Source organism: Myxocyprinus asiaticus, chromosome 21, assembly GCF_019703515.2.
Source record: "Myxocyprinus asiaticus isolate MX2 ecotype Aquarium Trade chromosome 21, UBuf_Myxa_2, whole genome shotgun sequence".
NCBI classification, from domain to species: Eukaryota; Metazoa; Chordata; class Actinopteri; order Cypriniformes; family Catostomidae; genus Myxocyprinus; species Myxocyprinus asiaticus.
The window spans coordinates 36,698,755-36,715,504 of NC_059364.1; the positions used below are offsets into that span (position 1 = coordinate 36,698,755).

Here is a 16,750-nt window from a genome sequence, read left to right on the forward strand (position 1 = left end):
ATCTCTGTGACTCCTGTCTGATCTTTCTCTTTGATCTTTTTTTTTTTCTCAGTCTCTTATTTATCTGTCTGATCTCTATGATTCCTGTCTGATATCTTATTTCTCTTTTTGATTTCTTTGATCTCTTATTTCTCTGTCTGATCTTTCTGATTTCTCTCTGACTACTGAATGATCTATGATTTCTGTCTGATCTTTCTCTTTTTGATTTCTCTGTCTGATCTCTCTCTCTCTCTGATTTCTGTTTGATCCCTTTCTGTGATTTCTGTCAGACCTTTATCTCTCTGATTTCTGTCTGATCTTTATCTCTCTGATTTCTGTCTGATCTCTCTTTGGTTTCTGTCTGATCTTTATCTCTCTGGTTTCTGTCTGATCTCTCTTTTTGATTTCTCTGTCTGATCTCTATGATTTCTGTATGATCTCTTTGATTTTTCTGTATGATCAATATGATTTATGTATGATCTCTGATTTGTCTGTCTGTTTTTTCTGATATCTGTAATGTCTCAATATTTCTCTTTATGATTTCTCTGTCTGATTTCTGTGATCTCTGTAATCTCTCTCTGATTACTCTCTGTGACTCCTGTTTGATATCTCTCTGTGATTTCTCGGTCCGCTATCTCTCAATGATTTCTGTCTGAGCTTTCTTTGCTTGATCTGCCTGATTTCTCTCTATGATTTCTATATGATCTCTGATTTATCTGTCTATTTCCTCTGATCTCTCTATCATTCCTCTCTGATCTCTCTCTCTCTATGATTTCTCTGTCTGATCACTGTCAATGATTTCTGTCTGATATCTATGATTTCTCTGATCTCTGCAATCTCTTTGATCTTTCTCTGATCTCTCTCTATGATTTCTGTCTGATCTTTCTCTGCTTTGTCTGCCTGATCTCTCTCTCTCTATGATTTCTGTCTGATCTCTTTTATGTCTCTGTCTCATGTCTCTGATTTATGTGTAACTTTTGTCCTGCCCTGTCTTTCTCTTTATAATTTATTTGTGTGATCTCTCCTATCACTATGATTTATTTGTTTGATCTCTCAATGATTTCTCTGTCTGATTTTTTTTCTGATCTATGCAATCTCTCTGTCCGATATTTCTTTCTGTGACTCCTTTCTGATCTCTCTGTGATTTATCTGTCTGATATCTCTCTCTCTTCCTCTCTCTCTCTCCCTCTGATTTATCTGTCGTATCTCAATTATTTCTCTTTCTGATTTATCTGATTTCTGCAATCTGTCTGGTTTTTTTTCTGATTTCTCTCTGTGACAGCTGTCTGATCTCTCTCAATGATTTCTGTCTGATTTCTATGATTTCTCTGTCTGTTTTTTTCTGATCTCTGCAGTCTTTCTCTAATTTCTCTCTGACTCATTTCTGCTCTGTCTCTGTGATTTCTCTGTCTGATCTCTCTGTCTGATCTCACTCTCTCTCTCATTTTCTATTTTTCAATTTAAAGTAATTTATTGCATGATTGTGTTTACATACAATATTGCCAAAGCTTTAATAGACAAAACAGATAATGACAAGATATAAAAAAGAATAAAACTGTAACAAATAACAATAAAAATTCAAATAAAGTGCCTAGTAATTACCAAAAATAAAATAAATAACAATAATAACAATACACACTATTCAATATAATACGATTAAACATTTAGCAAGACATTATGAACAAAAAATGTACAGATGTACATTAACACCCCTTGTTTATATTGATCAAGGCAGTGATTTGTTTCTGAGGGTGTGCAGCTCAAAAATGTATTTTTCCGCAACGGATACATGATTGTCCTCCTCCAGTAGCACCTGCATCTCTCTGTCAGGTCTTTTTCTGGTTTCTCTCTGTGGCTCCTGTCTGATCTCTCTCTATGAGTTCTCTGTCTGATCTCTCTGAACTTTCTCTTCTTTCTTCTATCTCTCTAGCTCATTCTCCTAATAAAAATAACCTATCTTATCTACAGGTGCTGTCGCTGCTACGTTCCTACCTGACAGACACACACAGACCCCAGTCTGGAAGTGAGGATGACTGTGACATCTCCCATGCCCTGTTTCCACGGCTGTGGCTCGCCACAAGGTGGGTACTGTCAGTCCTATATATTGATTAATTTTTTAATAATATTTAATTATTTGCATGCATAGCAGCCAATGTGGTCACATGCACAAGCAGAGTTCCGGCTAGCCTCCTGCTGAGGGGCTGTACACACACCTCTGCCCAAGACTCACTCATTTGTGTAAAGCAAGCTCTCTGTGTTCTGTGCTTCTGTTTCAAAGGCTGCTTTCTGCTCACTGACCCAGCACACGAACACAAGCACTACAGGGTGCTTGACACAGCAATGTGCCCTTTGACCACTCTCACTCATCCATACTGATGCTTTATTGCAAACGGCTTAATGAGAGAGAGAGAGAGACGTTTAGGAACAAGTCAGCAGAGATATCCATTTTCCACATTTCAGAGTTATAGTAGTGATTGAGTAGGTGTGTCCAAACTTTTAAGTGGGACTGGTTCTGCATACTGAATTTAAGAGAGAGAGAGATAGATTTAGGTCATGTTCAGTGCATGGTGGTAGAAGAATGAAAGAAAAAGTGGAGATAAAAAGGAAGTGGAAAAAAATGACATTTACAGATACCCAAAACCACAAATAATACAGGAGTCCGGCTGTTTGACTTGGTCTTTCTATGTATATGGGTAATCCTGTTAATTTGCATTCTGAGCTGCAATGTGCATTTAAAGAGAGCAACAGTGGGACACAAGCAGATGAAGCCAGACATTCAGAGAGAGGCAGTGTGTTATTAATATCTAAGTGATGAAATACTGACGTCAGCTATGAACACTGGCCCTCTTGTTCTCACCCAGGCCCACGAGCATTTGCTGCACTGTGGTCTGTCTCTCTCACAAACACACACATTCCCGCAAATGTTAGCCCTGCAATTGGTGTGAGATACAGGACCCAGAATTCTCTTTGTGCCCATGGGCAGCACATATGATGCGTCACCCTCAGCATCCCCAACTGATTTGGGCTTGTAACATATGCATTGCTTTCAATTACTTCTCAATTTGATATTCATACACTATGTTTGTTTGGACTTCCACAGTGACCCAACCCCTAACCCTAACCTTTGCAGCAGCAAATGTTAAATGTAATAGTTTCTCAGAACAACAAGTTTTATGTAAGTACAAAGTAATTAAAGACACCCAGTATAAAGTGTGAAGTATTGCATATGAACCTATCAGCTGAAGAAAAATGTTTGGTGTTAAAACAAAGAAGTACATTAGTTTTGTGAGAGTATTTCGATTTTTAACATGATTACCACACTCAGAAGTGGTATTTTAAAACTTCTAGATCGTGGGTGGCTACTAAAAGGGAAGTACAACAACCCTATTCAATCCCCTGAAACCAGAGCACAAGCTTATGAGCAGTGTTTGGCTAAAAAGACTGCACATGTAAATTAAGAAGTTTACCCTTTGTTTAGAGTTCCTTTTGATTGACAGTATTGCTGAATAATACTTTTTACTTGGCTTAGGATCGAGACCGTTTTCACACCAATAATCGGAAGATTTTCCTGATGATTATCAATATATATCGTGATTTTTTCAGATATGAATAAGGCTGCTCATTGCACAATAGTCTTCGTCTTTTCAAATATATTTCGCAACACAACTTTGGTAAAGTGTGAGCGGCAGGGTAAATTAAAGTGGGTCACGCACCAGATGCATCTGGCGGACGACATGGTGCATTCTAAAATGAGAAACTATTCTTTTCTATGAAGGTACGTTTGTGCACACCGCCACCGCCCGCCATCTCCGGAGGCTATTAAAAATTCTGCAGTGCCACGGAGCTCAGCTCACATAGTTTTCCATTAAATTCGACTCAAATCATTATATAATGACATTATCTAGTCATTACTGGATGATATATTGTTTATATGTATCTTTCATAGAACCTACACAATGTATTTTCAGTTGCAAGTATGTCATTTTTTGGTTTGACAGCTTGAATGAAAGACCTATTCATGGATATATACAGAGAAATAGCATAATAAATGTTGTCATTTCTAATCGTTCAGTTTGCACAGTTACACCAGTTTCATACACTAAGCTGAAAACTTATCAACGTCACTTTAATTCTTTGAGATGTACAAAAACCTTCATAACTTTGGACTGCCATCAGCTCGTATCTGTGCCTTGTCCATACCGCGACCGGCTTCAGTAAATGTTATGTCTCCCCCTTGTGGTCTCCCAAAGCTATTACGTCAGACTAAGCACACAAATTAGGCGTCTAATTTAAATGTCGACTGATGTCAATATATCGATGACTCAAATGTATTGATAAAATAACTTGCCGATCAATAATCGATATATCGATATTTTATGACATCACTACTTTTTACAGAATGTCACTTCAGTAAAAGATTTGTCGTTCACTGTTTGTTAACAATTATTTATGCAATTCGGATTGCCGATGCTAGTTAGTGTTGGGTAAGTTCCTCAAAAATAGTAAACCACTACAAATTAATAATTACCTAAAAATGTTATCAAATTACTTCACTAATTACTTTGTGAGAAAAGCCATCAAAGTACTAATTCCTTAACTTTTAAATTACTTTCTAAATCTTTTCACTGATGTTAATAGTGCAGATATCGCACAGTTCAGTTTAAAGTGTGGCTTGAGTGTCCAGATATTTTTGGGGCCATGGTATGAGTGACGTACAGTATGCCGGTGAGTAAATACAATGACATACTGTTGCATAAATAATAATAATAATAATTATAAACACTCTCTCTCACCCACAAATACACAGACGGAATCCATGTCTGGTGACACGTGGTGCATTTCTAGACCTGCTGGGCTGTCTTTGTGGTTATCTTCCTGTTCCTGTCTCAGGTAAGAGCTGAAAACCCCATCTGTCTCAAAGGAAAGACCAATATTATGTGCTTTTTTTCCAAATGCATAACCTCCAGTCTAGTTTATATGCCAAAGAAATTTTGTGTCAAAGGGATAGTTCACCCAAAAATGAAAATTATGTCATCATTTACTCATCCTTATTTTGTTCCAAACCCAAATAACTTTATTTATTTCTTCTGTAAAACACAAAAGGAGAAGTTTCAGAAGAATGTCTGAGCTGCTTTATTTCATACAGTTAAAGTGAATAGTGACCAGTTGCTGTCAAACTCAACAAAGGACAAAAAGCACCATAAAAGTATCATTAAAGTCATCCATATGACTTGTGCACTATATTCCAAATCTTCTGAAGCCATATGATAGTTTTGTGTGTGGAACAGGACTGAAATCTTGCTTGACAGCCGTGGTCACCATTGACTCTTTGAATTGAAAAGAGCTGCTTGGACAATCTGTTCTAAATCCTGTTGTGTTTCACAGAAGAAAGAAAGTCATACAGGTTTGGAACAACATAAGAGTGAGCAAATTATGACTGAATTTTCATTTTTGGATGAACTATCCCTTTAATTGTTTAAGTTTTGTGTGTGCTGGAGGCTTATGGGTTTTTGATATGAGAATGCTAAACTGTGCAGATGGTGCAATTGTGCCGGTGTGACCCAGATTAAAGGAGGGCGGCCCCTGCGTGTTTGTGGGCCTCATGTGTCGCACACATGTGGGTATGGTGGCAATATTTATCACTTTAAACAAGCACACTTTACAGACCCACCCGCCTGCCATCACTTACATAACAACCGGTGGGCAGGAATTAGAGCACACACAATCGCCTTGTGCTGTTCACAGATAAATTTATACATTCTGCAGTCTTTACAGCCTCTTAATCTCTGTTTACCTTCCTTTTTTCTGTTTACATAATTTCACTAAATCCATCTCTATATTTCATATTCTATGTGGAATTTTTGCTGATTTCTGTTTTTTCCAGATAAAAGAATAGACATTTTCTCATCATGATCTCATACTAATGTTGTTTTAAACCTGTGTGACTTTCTTTCATCAATGGAGCACAAAAGGAGAAATTTTGTAGACTGTTCACGCTGCTCTTTGCCATGCGATGAAAGCATTCAGTGACCACTATCAATTGGCTGCCAATTTCTAAAAACTCTTCTGGAGCCATATGATAGCTTTGTGTGAATATCAAAACGAAATTTAAGTTGTTGTTTGTTGAAAAATCAAATTGACTAATTTTATTGTGCTTTGTTATTATTTTTGGAGCTTGATATTCTTTCATTGTCTAAAAAAAGAGCACTGTAAACATTCTTTAACTTTGTGTTTCACAGAATAAAGATAGTAATACAGGTTTGAAATGTAATGAGAATTATTAAATCATGACAGAATTTTCATTTTGGGGGGAAAAAGTCAGACCTTTCCAAAAAAAAAAGAAATAAATCCTACCACTCTTTTTATTTCTTCTCTGTTTATATCTCTCCCTGGCTCGCTCACTCACTCTCTCTTTCCTAAAGTGTGCTATTCACAGGTGTTTGTAGTCTCAGTGAAGAAGTATTTAAGAAATTAACATTTAAACTGTCACACTTGAAGCTGGAAAGGACCTGAACAATCTGCTTTTTCATTAGTCTTGGAAGTCTTAAGTAGGAGCTTACATTTTTTGGGCAGTTTCTGTATGTTTTTCCATCCTGATGATCGTGTGTGTGTGTGTGTGTGTGAGGCAGAGAGCTCTTAGTAGTTTGGCACTGAGACTGTAAGCAGAGTTTGTGATGGTGGTTTAGCTGGACATGAGAGAAACAGGTTTTTGAGCTTGTGTGGATCAAACACAAGAGGAATTCTGCCCTCTCAACACACACCACCACACATTCTGTCTCTCCCTCTCTGGCTGATGGCTTGATGCATAATAATCTTCATCCACATCCAGATTTAACACTCAAGTGCCAAATGAGTCTAAAAATTTGTATTTGATTTTGAACTGAATTTTTTTTTTTTTTAAATGCAACATAAAATCATGTAAACATTTTTGTTTGAATAAAATTGGGAGAATGATAGTCTGACCCTCGCTGAGGTAAGTGACATGTACGGTTCAAATCAAAGACATACAAACTGTCTACTTAAGATAACATCTCTTGTGACTTGTGAGTCTTCTAACAACTTTTACCAACAAAAGTTTACCAACATACAACATACATTTTTTTTTTTCAATAAATCCATCTGGCGACACATTTTCTGAATATTCCTCACATTAATTCACCAGAACAAAAATAAGAGGGAAAAAAATCATAATATTGTTTTTTATAGGAATAGTTCTTCCAAAAATAAAAATTCTCTCATCATTTACTCACTCTCCTGCCATCCCAGATGTGTATGACTTTCTTTCTTCTGCAAAACACAAATGAAGATTTTTAGAAGAATATTTCAGCTCTGTAGGTCCATAAAATGCAAGTGAATGGTGACCAGACCTTTAAAGCTCCAAAAGCACATAAAGGCATCATAAAAGTAATCCATAAGACTCCAGTGGTTTAATCCATGTCTTCTGAAGCAATATTATCAGTTTTCGTGAGAAACAGATCCATATGCAAGTTCTTTTTAAAAAAAAAATTTTTTTTTACTATAAATCTCCACTTTCATTTTCAGAATGTGAATTTGAAAGTGGAGATTTATTGTAAAAAAGGACTTAAATATTGATCTGTTTCTCACCCACATCTATCATATCGCTTCTTAAGACATAGATTTAACTACTGGAGTCTTATGGATCACATGCTGTTTTTCAATTCCAAACATCTGTAACCACTAGAAGTTATTATACAAATCTGAAAATGTGACACAGTATCACAGAAAAAGGGATGACAGCATTTAACCAGATTTGAAATGAGGAGCAATGTAAACTGGTAAATAAACACTTCACTTTCTGCCAAAATAAAGGTTCCAGGTCCACCAAAATAAAAGCTCCAAGTGAATGTGAAGTAAATATGACACAAATATATTACTATTAAATAAAAAAAAATCTTATCCTCAAAATAATAATAATAATTCAGCATTATTTTATAATAATAAACTGAGTCTAAGAATAGACTGAGACACACACGATTGATAATATTATTAATAATATAATAATATAATATTCAAATGAGTTCCAAAAAACGTGAGTGAAGTTTTATATGTTCTATAGTTTTTGTACATCCTGTAAATTCACAGAAAATGTGTTAGTAATAATATACAGTATGTAGTCAAATGCTGCTAGGCCTGCTGTATTGATGCAAACAAATACAAATTATTTAAGATTCTTCCTTCTGTTTATTTAGTGAAAAACTGCAGAGTACATGTCTTTATTTTTTTGACCATGCATTTTGTTGGAATTATGGTTTCTCTGATTTAAAAAAAAAACAACTTTTGTGCCATTTCAGAGCAAATACAGAGTTATCGATATTAAATATTGAATATTGTCAGTAGGCTGAAAAAAAAAAAAACGGAGATTCGATTTGTGTTTTTGTTTTTTTAACCATATCACCCAGCCCTGTCCTGTGCTAGGCTTACCACCATGCCAACTAGCCCAAGAAATGCTACTACCACTACCATGGCGATCTTCGTCTCCATCTCTGGAAGTCCCTGTAAAAGCGACCGCTTCATTGCTGGCTGAAGTTATGTGGTGTCTCAGAACAGTGGTTAAGCACCACTCATAAAGATTTAACGAAGATATTTGCCTGATTTAGCAAAAATATAGCTCCGATATAGCAAAAAGTTCACGTGTGGCAAAACAGCATGTATCATTGGATTTGGTCAAGCCCACAGTTCAAGGAGGAGCTCGTTTGTGCTCATGTTTGATGAGAGCCTTAATGAGTGCACGAAAAAAACAAATGGATGTTCAAGTCAGATTTTGGGAGAATGGCAGCCAGTCGTGGACATAAGCATAAGTAATGAACTTTAATAACTACTGTAGATGTCTGCAAAAAATACAGAGTAGGCACACATTATCAAACCAGCTCGTCTACTCTCGTATTAGCTATGCGTCATTTAAATATGTGATTTCATGTTGCATCTAGTGGTGAGTAAATATATGCATGAACACAATACATTTTGTTGCAATGTACCCCGATAGTGATTGAACTGACGTGCAGGTGTTACTTTTTTTCTTCTTTTGAAATGTTATTAAAAAGTATTAAACTGGAAGTGTTGATACCTGCAGATAGCCTGCAAAAATATAGGTATAGTTACCTGAATCTATAAGACCAGGTTGTTTATTGTGCAAAACCTTCATTTTTGCAGTATATCCCCCATATTTATGTCTTTTAGGGCAATACGTAAATCATGAATAGCTCTTGCACACACACACACACACACACACACACACACACACATTCATCAGTAGGTGGTTGGCAGTGTGGGGTCACCCACTGTGGGAAAGCATTTTCATGCTCGCATCTGGTGTGCACGTTCCTGAGCCGTCTGGGTTTTGTTTTTCACAGTTTGGGTAATGATGGGAGAACATGATGTGAAATCCATGTGTGTGAGTGTGTATGTGTGTTGGCACGTGTGTATCGGTGTGTGTGTTTACTACTGTAGTGAGTACAGACAGCACACAGTTTTCCTGCACCATAAACTCAAGCTAAACACTCTGAAACAAAAAGATCGCACACATACTTCAACAGCTAGTGCGTCATAACATCTTTCTTCAGTATTGAAAATTGGATATTTTGAAGAATGGTCATGCTGTTCTTTTCAATGTAATAAAAGCATTCAGTGACCAGGGGCTGTCAAAAAAAAAAAAACTACTTAAAAATAGCCCATACTGCTCGAACACTATATTCAAAGTCATAAACTTTGGTCTGTTCCTCCCACAAATATATTGTTTGGCTTTAGAAGACTTGATATTGCACAAGTCACGTGGAATATTTTTATATAGTGTTTTTTGTCATTATTGGAGCTTAGAAGAATAGCAAGTACCTTCATCGGAACAGCTCCAGAAGAATGAAAGAAGAAAGTAAATCTTATGTATTTGGAATGACATAAGGGTTGACAGAATTGTTATTTTGGGTGAACTATCCCTTTTGTTTTTTCATCTTAAAAAAAAAAAAAAAAAAAAGATTTTTGGAGAGGCCAAAGGAGAACAGCTAATGTTTGATTTTACTGCTGTGGGTTTTATTTTCTATTGCCAGTGACTGTAATGCTATTTTTATGAGAGCACAAAGTTTGGTCATTGAGACTTGGTGGTCGTGGCATTAATGAAACCACAGTTTTCTCTGTGAGTCAGAATTGATGGTGTGTGTGTGTGTGTGTGTGTGTGTGTGTGTGTGTGTGTGTGTGTGAGACTCTCTTTGGATGTTTCACTGTGGGTTATTCAATGTATTATAAAGATTCCAACACTTCTCCAGAACTACTGTTTCCAAACTCACACACATGTTGTCTGCCTGCTGAGAAATGCTTTTCATTTCTGAGATTAATCATTGCTCTCTCCAGAGGGAGGCCTATTTTATAGTGACGCATTCTCTATCCACAACACACCTTGTTTGTTCTTACATGCTCTTTCTTCATATTCTGTTGCACTTTCCATGAATACAGTGCAATTTTGTTGTCCCATGACTTTTAAAAAGCATTTGAGGCACAAATCTGAAGTAGCAAGTTATAAATGCACAAAATGTCAGTCTTCATATTTAACTATGTTCTACATTTTGCATGCAACCCTGTTGCCATTTAATTTTCCTTGTTAGAAAAAAATTAGCATTCAACATATATATAATACACACTCACTGAGCACTTTATCAGGAACACCTGTACACTTATTCATGCGATTATCTAATCAGCCAATCGTGTGGCAGCAGTGCAATGCATAGAATCATGCAGATACAGGTCAAGAGTTTCAGTTAATATTCACATCAACCATCAGAATGGGGAAAGATGTGATCTCAGTGATCTGGACTGTGGCATGATTGTTGGTGCCAGATGAGCTGGTTTGAGTATTTCTGTAACTGCTGATCTCCTGGGATTTTCACACACAACAGTCTCTAGAATTTACTCAGAATGGTGGCAAAAACAATAACCATCCAGTGAGTGGCAGTTCTGTGGACAGAAATGACTTGTTGATGAGAGAGGTCAACAGAGAATGGCCAGACTGGTTTGAGCTGACAAAGTCTACGGTAACTCAGATAAGCACTCTGTACAATTGTAGTGAGCAGAATAACATCTCAGAATGCACAACACATTGAGCCTTGAGGCGGATGGGCTACAACAGCAGAAGACCACGTTGAGAACTTTGTGTTCCTAATAAAGTTGCTTAGTGAGTGTATATATGACACACAAGAGGCGACATCATTTGCACCGTATCTACAGGATTGCAGGATGTGAAGTAAATTATCTCATTCCATTTTCTCAATTTGTACAAATAATTATTGTGGTAGTTGACTGCATTTGCAAAGTTCAACACTGTTATCCAAGTTATTGTAAGTATAAATACGAACAATAGGCATGTGGCGGTATTCGGTAATATGGTATATCACGGTAATTAACATGCACAATATTGTTATCGTGAGCACTTAAAAAATACCATAAATAATTCAAGATAACCTTTTAGCCAGATTGTTTAGATGTTTCTGTTCGCACAGTAGTTTTTTCCATCAATGATTCAAAATTCACAACACTGCGTGAATGCAGCATAAATGACACATGCGCACTCTGATGTAAACAACACCAACGTGGACGAAAAGCATGGCTGAAGGAGGAACGCAGCTAACACTTTATCCGCTGTCTAAAAGGGTCATAAGTTTAGAAGTAAATTTAGGTTGCATAAAAATGCAGAGGGATTGTTGGTTGAAGATGTTTTTCCTATGTGTAAAACATGTGGCAGAAAAGTGGCAGCGAAACACGGGAACACCTGCAACATGTACGCTCGTCTGCTCTTTTTTTCAAACTGTTTTTGAAAACTGAGAGACAACACCCCAAGAGACAACTAAGACGAAAAAGAAAGTGAACTGTTGTTGCCATTTGCAGAAAATGTGTAGCTTGCTACAGTGGCTGAAGAGTAGTTCGCTAAAAGTCCGCTAGCTACAGAGTAATGTTTGCGTCTTGTAGTAACAACTAAATAAAAAATTGTAATCAGCTAATACTAAGTCCTGTAATTAATAATGGAAATGTGGCACAATGAGGATTCCAATATTAAGTTCAAGTTGGAATGCAATGCAATTGTACGCTGCCATACTGTATGGTTAGTGCCTAGGTATGTATTAGCAACTGTTAAGCGTGTTTAACTGTTAATGAACATTACAAATCAGGGTTTTAACTGTATTAAGATTTCTTGGATGTTCCCAAATGTTGGTAACATAATTGCAAAGATTGCAAACCTCATATAAAACAGCTTAGGTTTCTACTTGATGATAAACATTTACTGAAGGTTAAGCACCTTATTTTACTAAACTTTTGATGAAAAAAGTTTCAGACCCTATTTTGTATACTATACATGGAAATTGCATAGTATTTCACCCTCTTTGTATCCCAGAGTCCGAAGGAGATGGTGCGAGAGAAATAAATCAGCATTGTTATCCAAATTCTGTCTCACGACTGACTAGTTCTCGTCTCCCTTCCTCTGTAAATGATGTTTTTCTCTCTGTGTTGTTTTGTGGTACTGAGAACTTGGCTTGAGTTTAAAGGGATGAATGGAGCATCACTCCACTTGTGACTCACTCCAGTTTTGTTTTTAACTTCACCTTTCTCTCGCTCTGAGTAAAAGCAGCGTTCTTAGTTTACTTATTGAACCAAGGAGGTCTATAATACCTGGAGAGAGCGGGTTGTTAGCCTTCCCATTCATCTCAATGGCGGTGACCTTGATTTTGCCAAGTAGAACATGTCCCTGGATCCACATTTTTGCTGGTCCTAGTACAGCATTCTCATTGACCAATTTGATGTTAGGGACAGTGAAATGGGTAGGTTTAGGGTAAGGCTTAGGACTGGGATCAGGGGTTTGTATATTTTTCATATCACCCTATAATTTCCCTCTCATTTTAGGTGATTTTTAGGTATGGCTAGGTTTAGATTTGGGAATAGGGACAGGATTAGGATAATGTGTTTCTTTGATATGAATGTTGTTCCTTAACCAACTAAAGATGTTTTTTGAGCCAATCGTCTGAGCCCTAATTGTCATGTGAGGAATTACTCTAGAGCCAATGCATCATGACAACGCTGATTGGCTAATTGCTCAACAAGAACGTATAGAGTCTCAAGTTCTTCAATACTGACCGTCAATGGAGAAAGTTGCTTTTTGCAACTTGGTATAGCTTCAGGCCGGAGATGGGGGCGGAATCTCCAAAATAGGATGGGGTTACTCCAAAAGGGTGTTGTGCCAACTCCAAAATGGGGCGTCACTACCACACAGGATTAAGGCTAGGGAAAGGGTTAGGTTAGGGGCTCCCTATATCTTAAATGGCAGTTTGGAGCTTCCGCTCCTTTTTGGAGCTCTGCCTGCAGCTATATCCTTCTCGCTTTTTGGGCCCAGCTAGTGTAGTTACTGGATCTTCCAGCAGGGGCTAACAGGGCCATGCTAACCAGCCAAACCTTGACCCCTTGATTTGTGCATGATGAAAGGTTTTCAAGGAATATCCAAGTCTACAGATGTTTGTGCGTGTGGTTGAGCAAAGCAAAAAAAAAAAAGAAGGAAAAAAAAAACGATTATGTAGAAGAGATCCTTATTATAGATTACTATTAAAACAGCGTGCCGGCCATTTCTTAGATTGATGTTTTGTTGCCGATGTCTCTGTCAGGGTTGTAGTGAAGTATTTTCCACATACAATTAAATATTCTACTGTAGTTCTCATTACTATAAACTTTTTTTCTACATCTCCACCCTGATTTTAACACATGCTTTCCCACCACCCCCATTCTTATAATAACAGTCTGGCTCGGTGTGAACATGCCAACAATTAACATTATTGAAACCAGTGTTGAGCAATGCCCATGCCCTAAAGAGACATGCAAGCACACACACAATCCCTCGAACCCTCTCTCACACTTAGCTAAGTGTGGAGTGTGGTTTGCGGTAGCTGTGTTAAGTCAGTCTGAGCGTGCTCATTGAGGTGTATGAGAGCTTTTTTGATGCTGGAGTGTCACGGTAACCAACCTCATCTCTTGGGGAATGCAGTATGGTCCCGCCCCCTGGTCTACTCCTTGTTGAATCATGTGCAGGACCAGATTAGTTTGCAGTGTGGGCGTTTCAATGGGTCCTTAGAAGTCCTTGGATGAGTGGGTTTCATTTGGAGTTCAGAAGAATATTGTGTTCTTAATAATTCATTTAGGAAAAAAGGATGTTTGAACCCCTAAAGCACTTGTAATTCTCAGAATGTTTATTTTTTTATTTTTTATTATCTCAACATAGTGATGTCATGGAGAACCCCAATCAATATTTAGTAGTGTTAGTCCAAATGGTAGTATCTTTCACTAAAATACAACAATCAAAGTAATTCTCTCAGTGCAAAGTTCATTATTAAATGCTGTCAAAGATCAATTATGCATTAATTTTAGAACTTTTCTAAATGTAGTTCTTCCTTAAACCATCACATGTAATGGAGTATATTCATTGTTTTTTCTGCTCTAGATTCTCAGCTGAATAAGCTACGTAAAGAAACTCTGCACATTCTGATGGTCTCAGAACTTGTGGCTACTGAAGGACCCCGTGAGATAAATGTATCAGTTCCTGGCACCACACAGTACCTGCAGAGTCTGGCTCATATAGCCATCAGCATCTGTGTGGAATCGCCTCAGTTGTGGGAGTGTCCTGATTCTGACGGGCTACAGAGAGATCTCCTGATGTGTATGCTGCAGTGCCAGCACTATGAGGTTCGACTGTTTGCCCTGGATCAGCTCCTCAAGAGACTTCAGAGGACACAGGAAGAGTCTCAACATGGGGGTCAGGGCCTCATGCTCTTTAACCTTGGTGTGTCCAGCCTAACCCACCTGGCCCTGCATGAGACATACCCTGGGTGTCAAGCAAAGGTGAGGAAATCACCCTTTTACTTAGTGTCTCAGATACGCTCGAAAATTAATCAGGATATTACAACCTTATTCAACCTTTTAAAAAAAAATTGCATCTCAGTACCCCTGCATTCGGTTGTGCTTCGTCCAGCTGTCAAGAACGTGTCTGTCCTGTGCAGATCTCTGGAGCTCATATTTGACCGGCTCTCATTCTGTGGCTACGCTGCTTGTGAGGTTTGTTGAGGCGCCCTAACTGCCCCTTATTGATGAGGCTTGTGAAAACACAAAGTTACATGTACTTCAAGCTTGAATTGCTCCAATGGTAGGAAAATATGCACTTTTATTATGGAATTTATGGATGGGTCAAAGGACATAATTGTGTTCCTTTTTTTAACACGTTATTTTTTTAATAATTAATTTCACTAAATTAATGCATTAAATTGCTACACACACTAGAGAAGCAGTGAAAGTTATTGATAATATTTGGAGAACTAAATATTTTCAGTGTTGCAATGGTGCTCTCTGTCCAATCACTTCCTTCACTGTCAGCATCATGGATGTCGCAAATTAAAATTGATTCCAGTTAGTAGCCAAAACCATGTCTACTAACCTAGGTGAACTGAGGTGAAATCCACCCATCGATCTCTGTGATCCTTAGATTAGAGAATCCAGCTGTTTTTTATTTGATTTACAGAATAAACAACTGCACCATGATAACAACCTTCTAAACAAGAGCTACTGGCAGCTGAATCTCTGAATAAAAACGTCTGATTGTTGTTTAATTTCCATTCACAGACTCAATATACACACATGTACTTTCAACTCAGAGCTTTGGCCCGGTGAATTGAAAAGGCAAGTTCCTGTTTAGAAAAAGGGATTGGATTTCAATTCCTCAGAAACACTCAACCAACCATCAATTACTCCCCTGTTTTGTTGTTCCTATCATTAAGCCATGTTCAAACTGACGGGAATGGGCTTCGCTGGAAGTGTGCATGTTTGTGTCTGGAGATGTGTGTTTTTATGTGTCTGTGTATGTATTTATGTCTGTTGCAGTGTTTGTGTGTGTTCTTAAAAGCCGTTTTATTGGCCAACTGTTAATGTTTAAAGTGCTGCTATTAAGCTGCTCCTAGTTGCTCCAGGCTTTCGATATGGCCTGATTTCCATGGTAAGTCGACTGCTCCACCAAAGCATTCTGGGAAGAAATGAGGAAAGTTAGGTTAATTTCCTCTGCGTGCTTAGTCGGCTACTTTAATAAGAAAATATGCAATGAACTGCAACTCTAGTGTCTAAATCCATTCTGCAAATACTCATTTATGTCTTAAGACCAAATCCACACTGGTTTCGTCATGTACTTAGGGAGAATTTGTTTGAACACGTGAGCGGTGTGGCTGTGCCGTAATTTAAAAGTCTGAGGCATATTAAAGAGCAGAGGCCATAGAAAGCTGTTAAAAAGACCCATAAAATGACCTTATATAAGGCTCTAATAACACTTGTGCACTCTAAGAAAAAATTATCAACCAAATATGTCTGAAGAATGTCAACAAACCCCTGTGAGCTACATGGCCTGTCACAGTAAAGGAAAGCAAAGACAGCAGGGGTCAGAGCAGAAGAAAAACAAGTCTTCCGTTAACTCCCTTGCTCTGCTGAGACCAGTGTTTGGGGGGAAGCCCGAGGGCCAGAGCTGAACCAGATGTGCTTTATGTGCAGGGGGATGAATGGATGGATGGGGAGGGAGGAATGTTACTTACAGACAGGGGGTGAAATAAGGGATCGGTCATATGGATGAAAGGAAAATGAGTTGAGAGGTGTGGCTGGTAAATGAAAGTACTGAAAATATTCTCTATTAAGACAGATAAACATGTCCCAGGCCAGTGGTTCTTAACTAATTTTGCTGAAGTTGTGACCTAACGCA

General features: G+C 37.8%; 1 protein-coding gene across 3 annotated transcripts in view; it reads left to right on the forward strand.

Annotated features, from left to right (window-relative positions):
- Positions 1-16,750, forward strand: part of LOC127412164 (thyroid adenoma-associated protein homolog) — a 128,706-nt gene that overhangs the window by 86,990 nt on the left and 24,966 nt on the right. For all 3 annotated transcript variants that reach the window (XM_051648306.1, XM_051648308.1, XM_051648307.1), the window contains exons 30-32: positions 1,948-2,060; positions 4,787-4,869; positions 14,462-14,859. In XM_051648306.1, the coding sequence (XP_051504266.1) occupies positions 1,948-2,060; positions 4,787-4,869; positions 14,462-14,859 (594 nt within the window). The remainder of the gene's footprint in view (positions 1-1,947; positions 2,061-4,786; positions 4,870-14,461; positions 14,860-16,750) is intronic.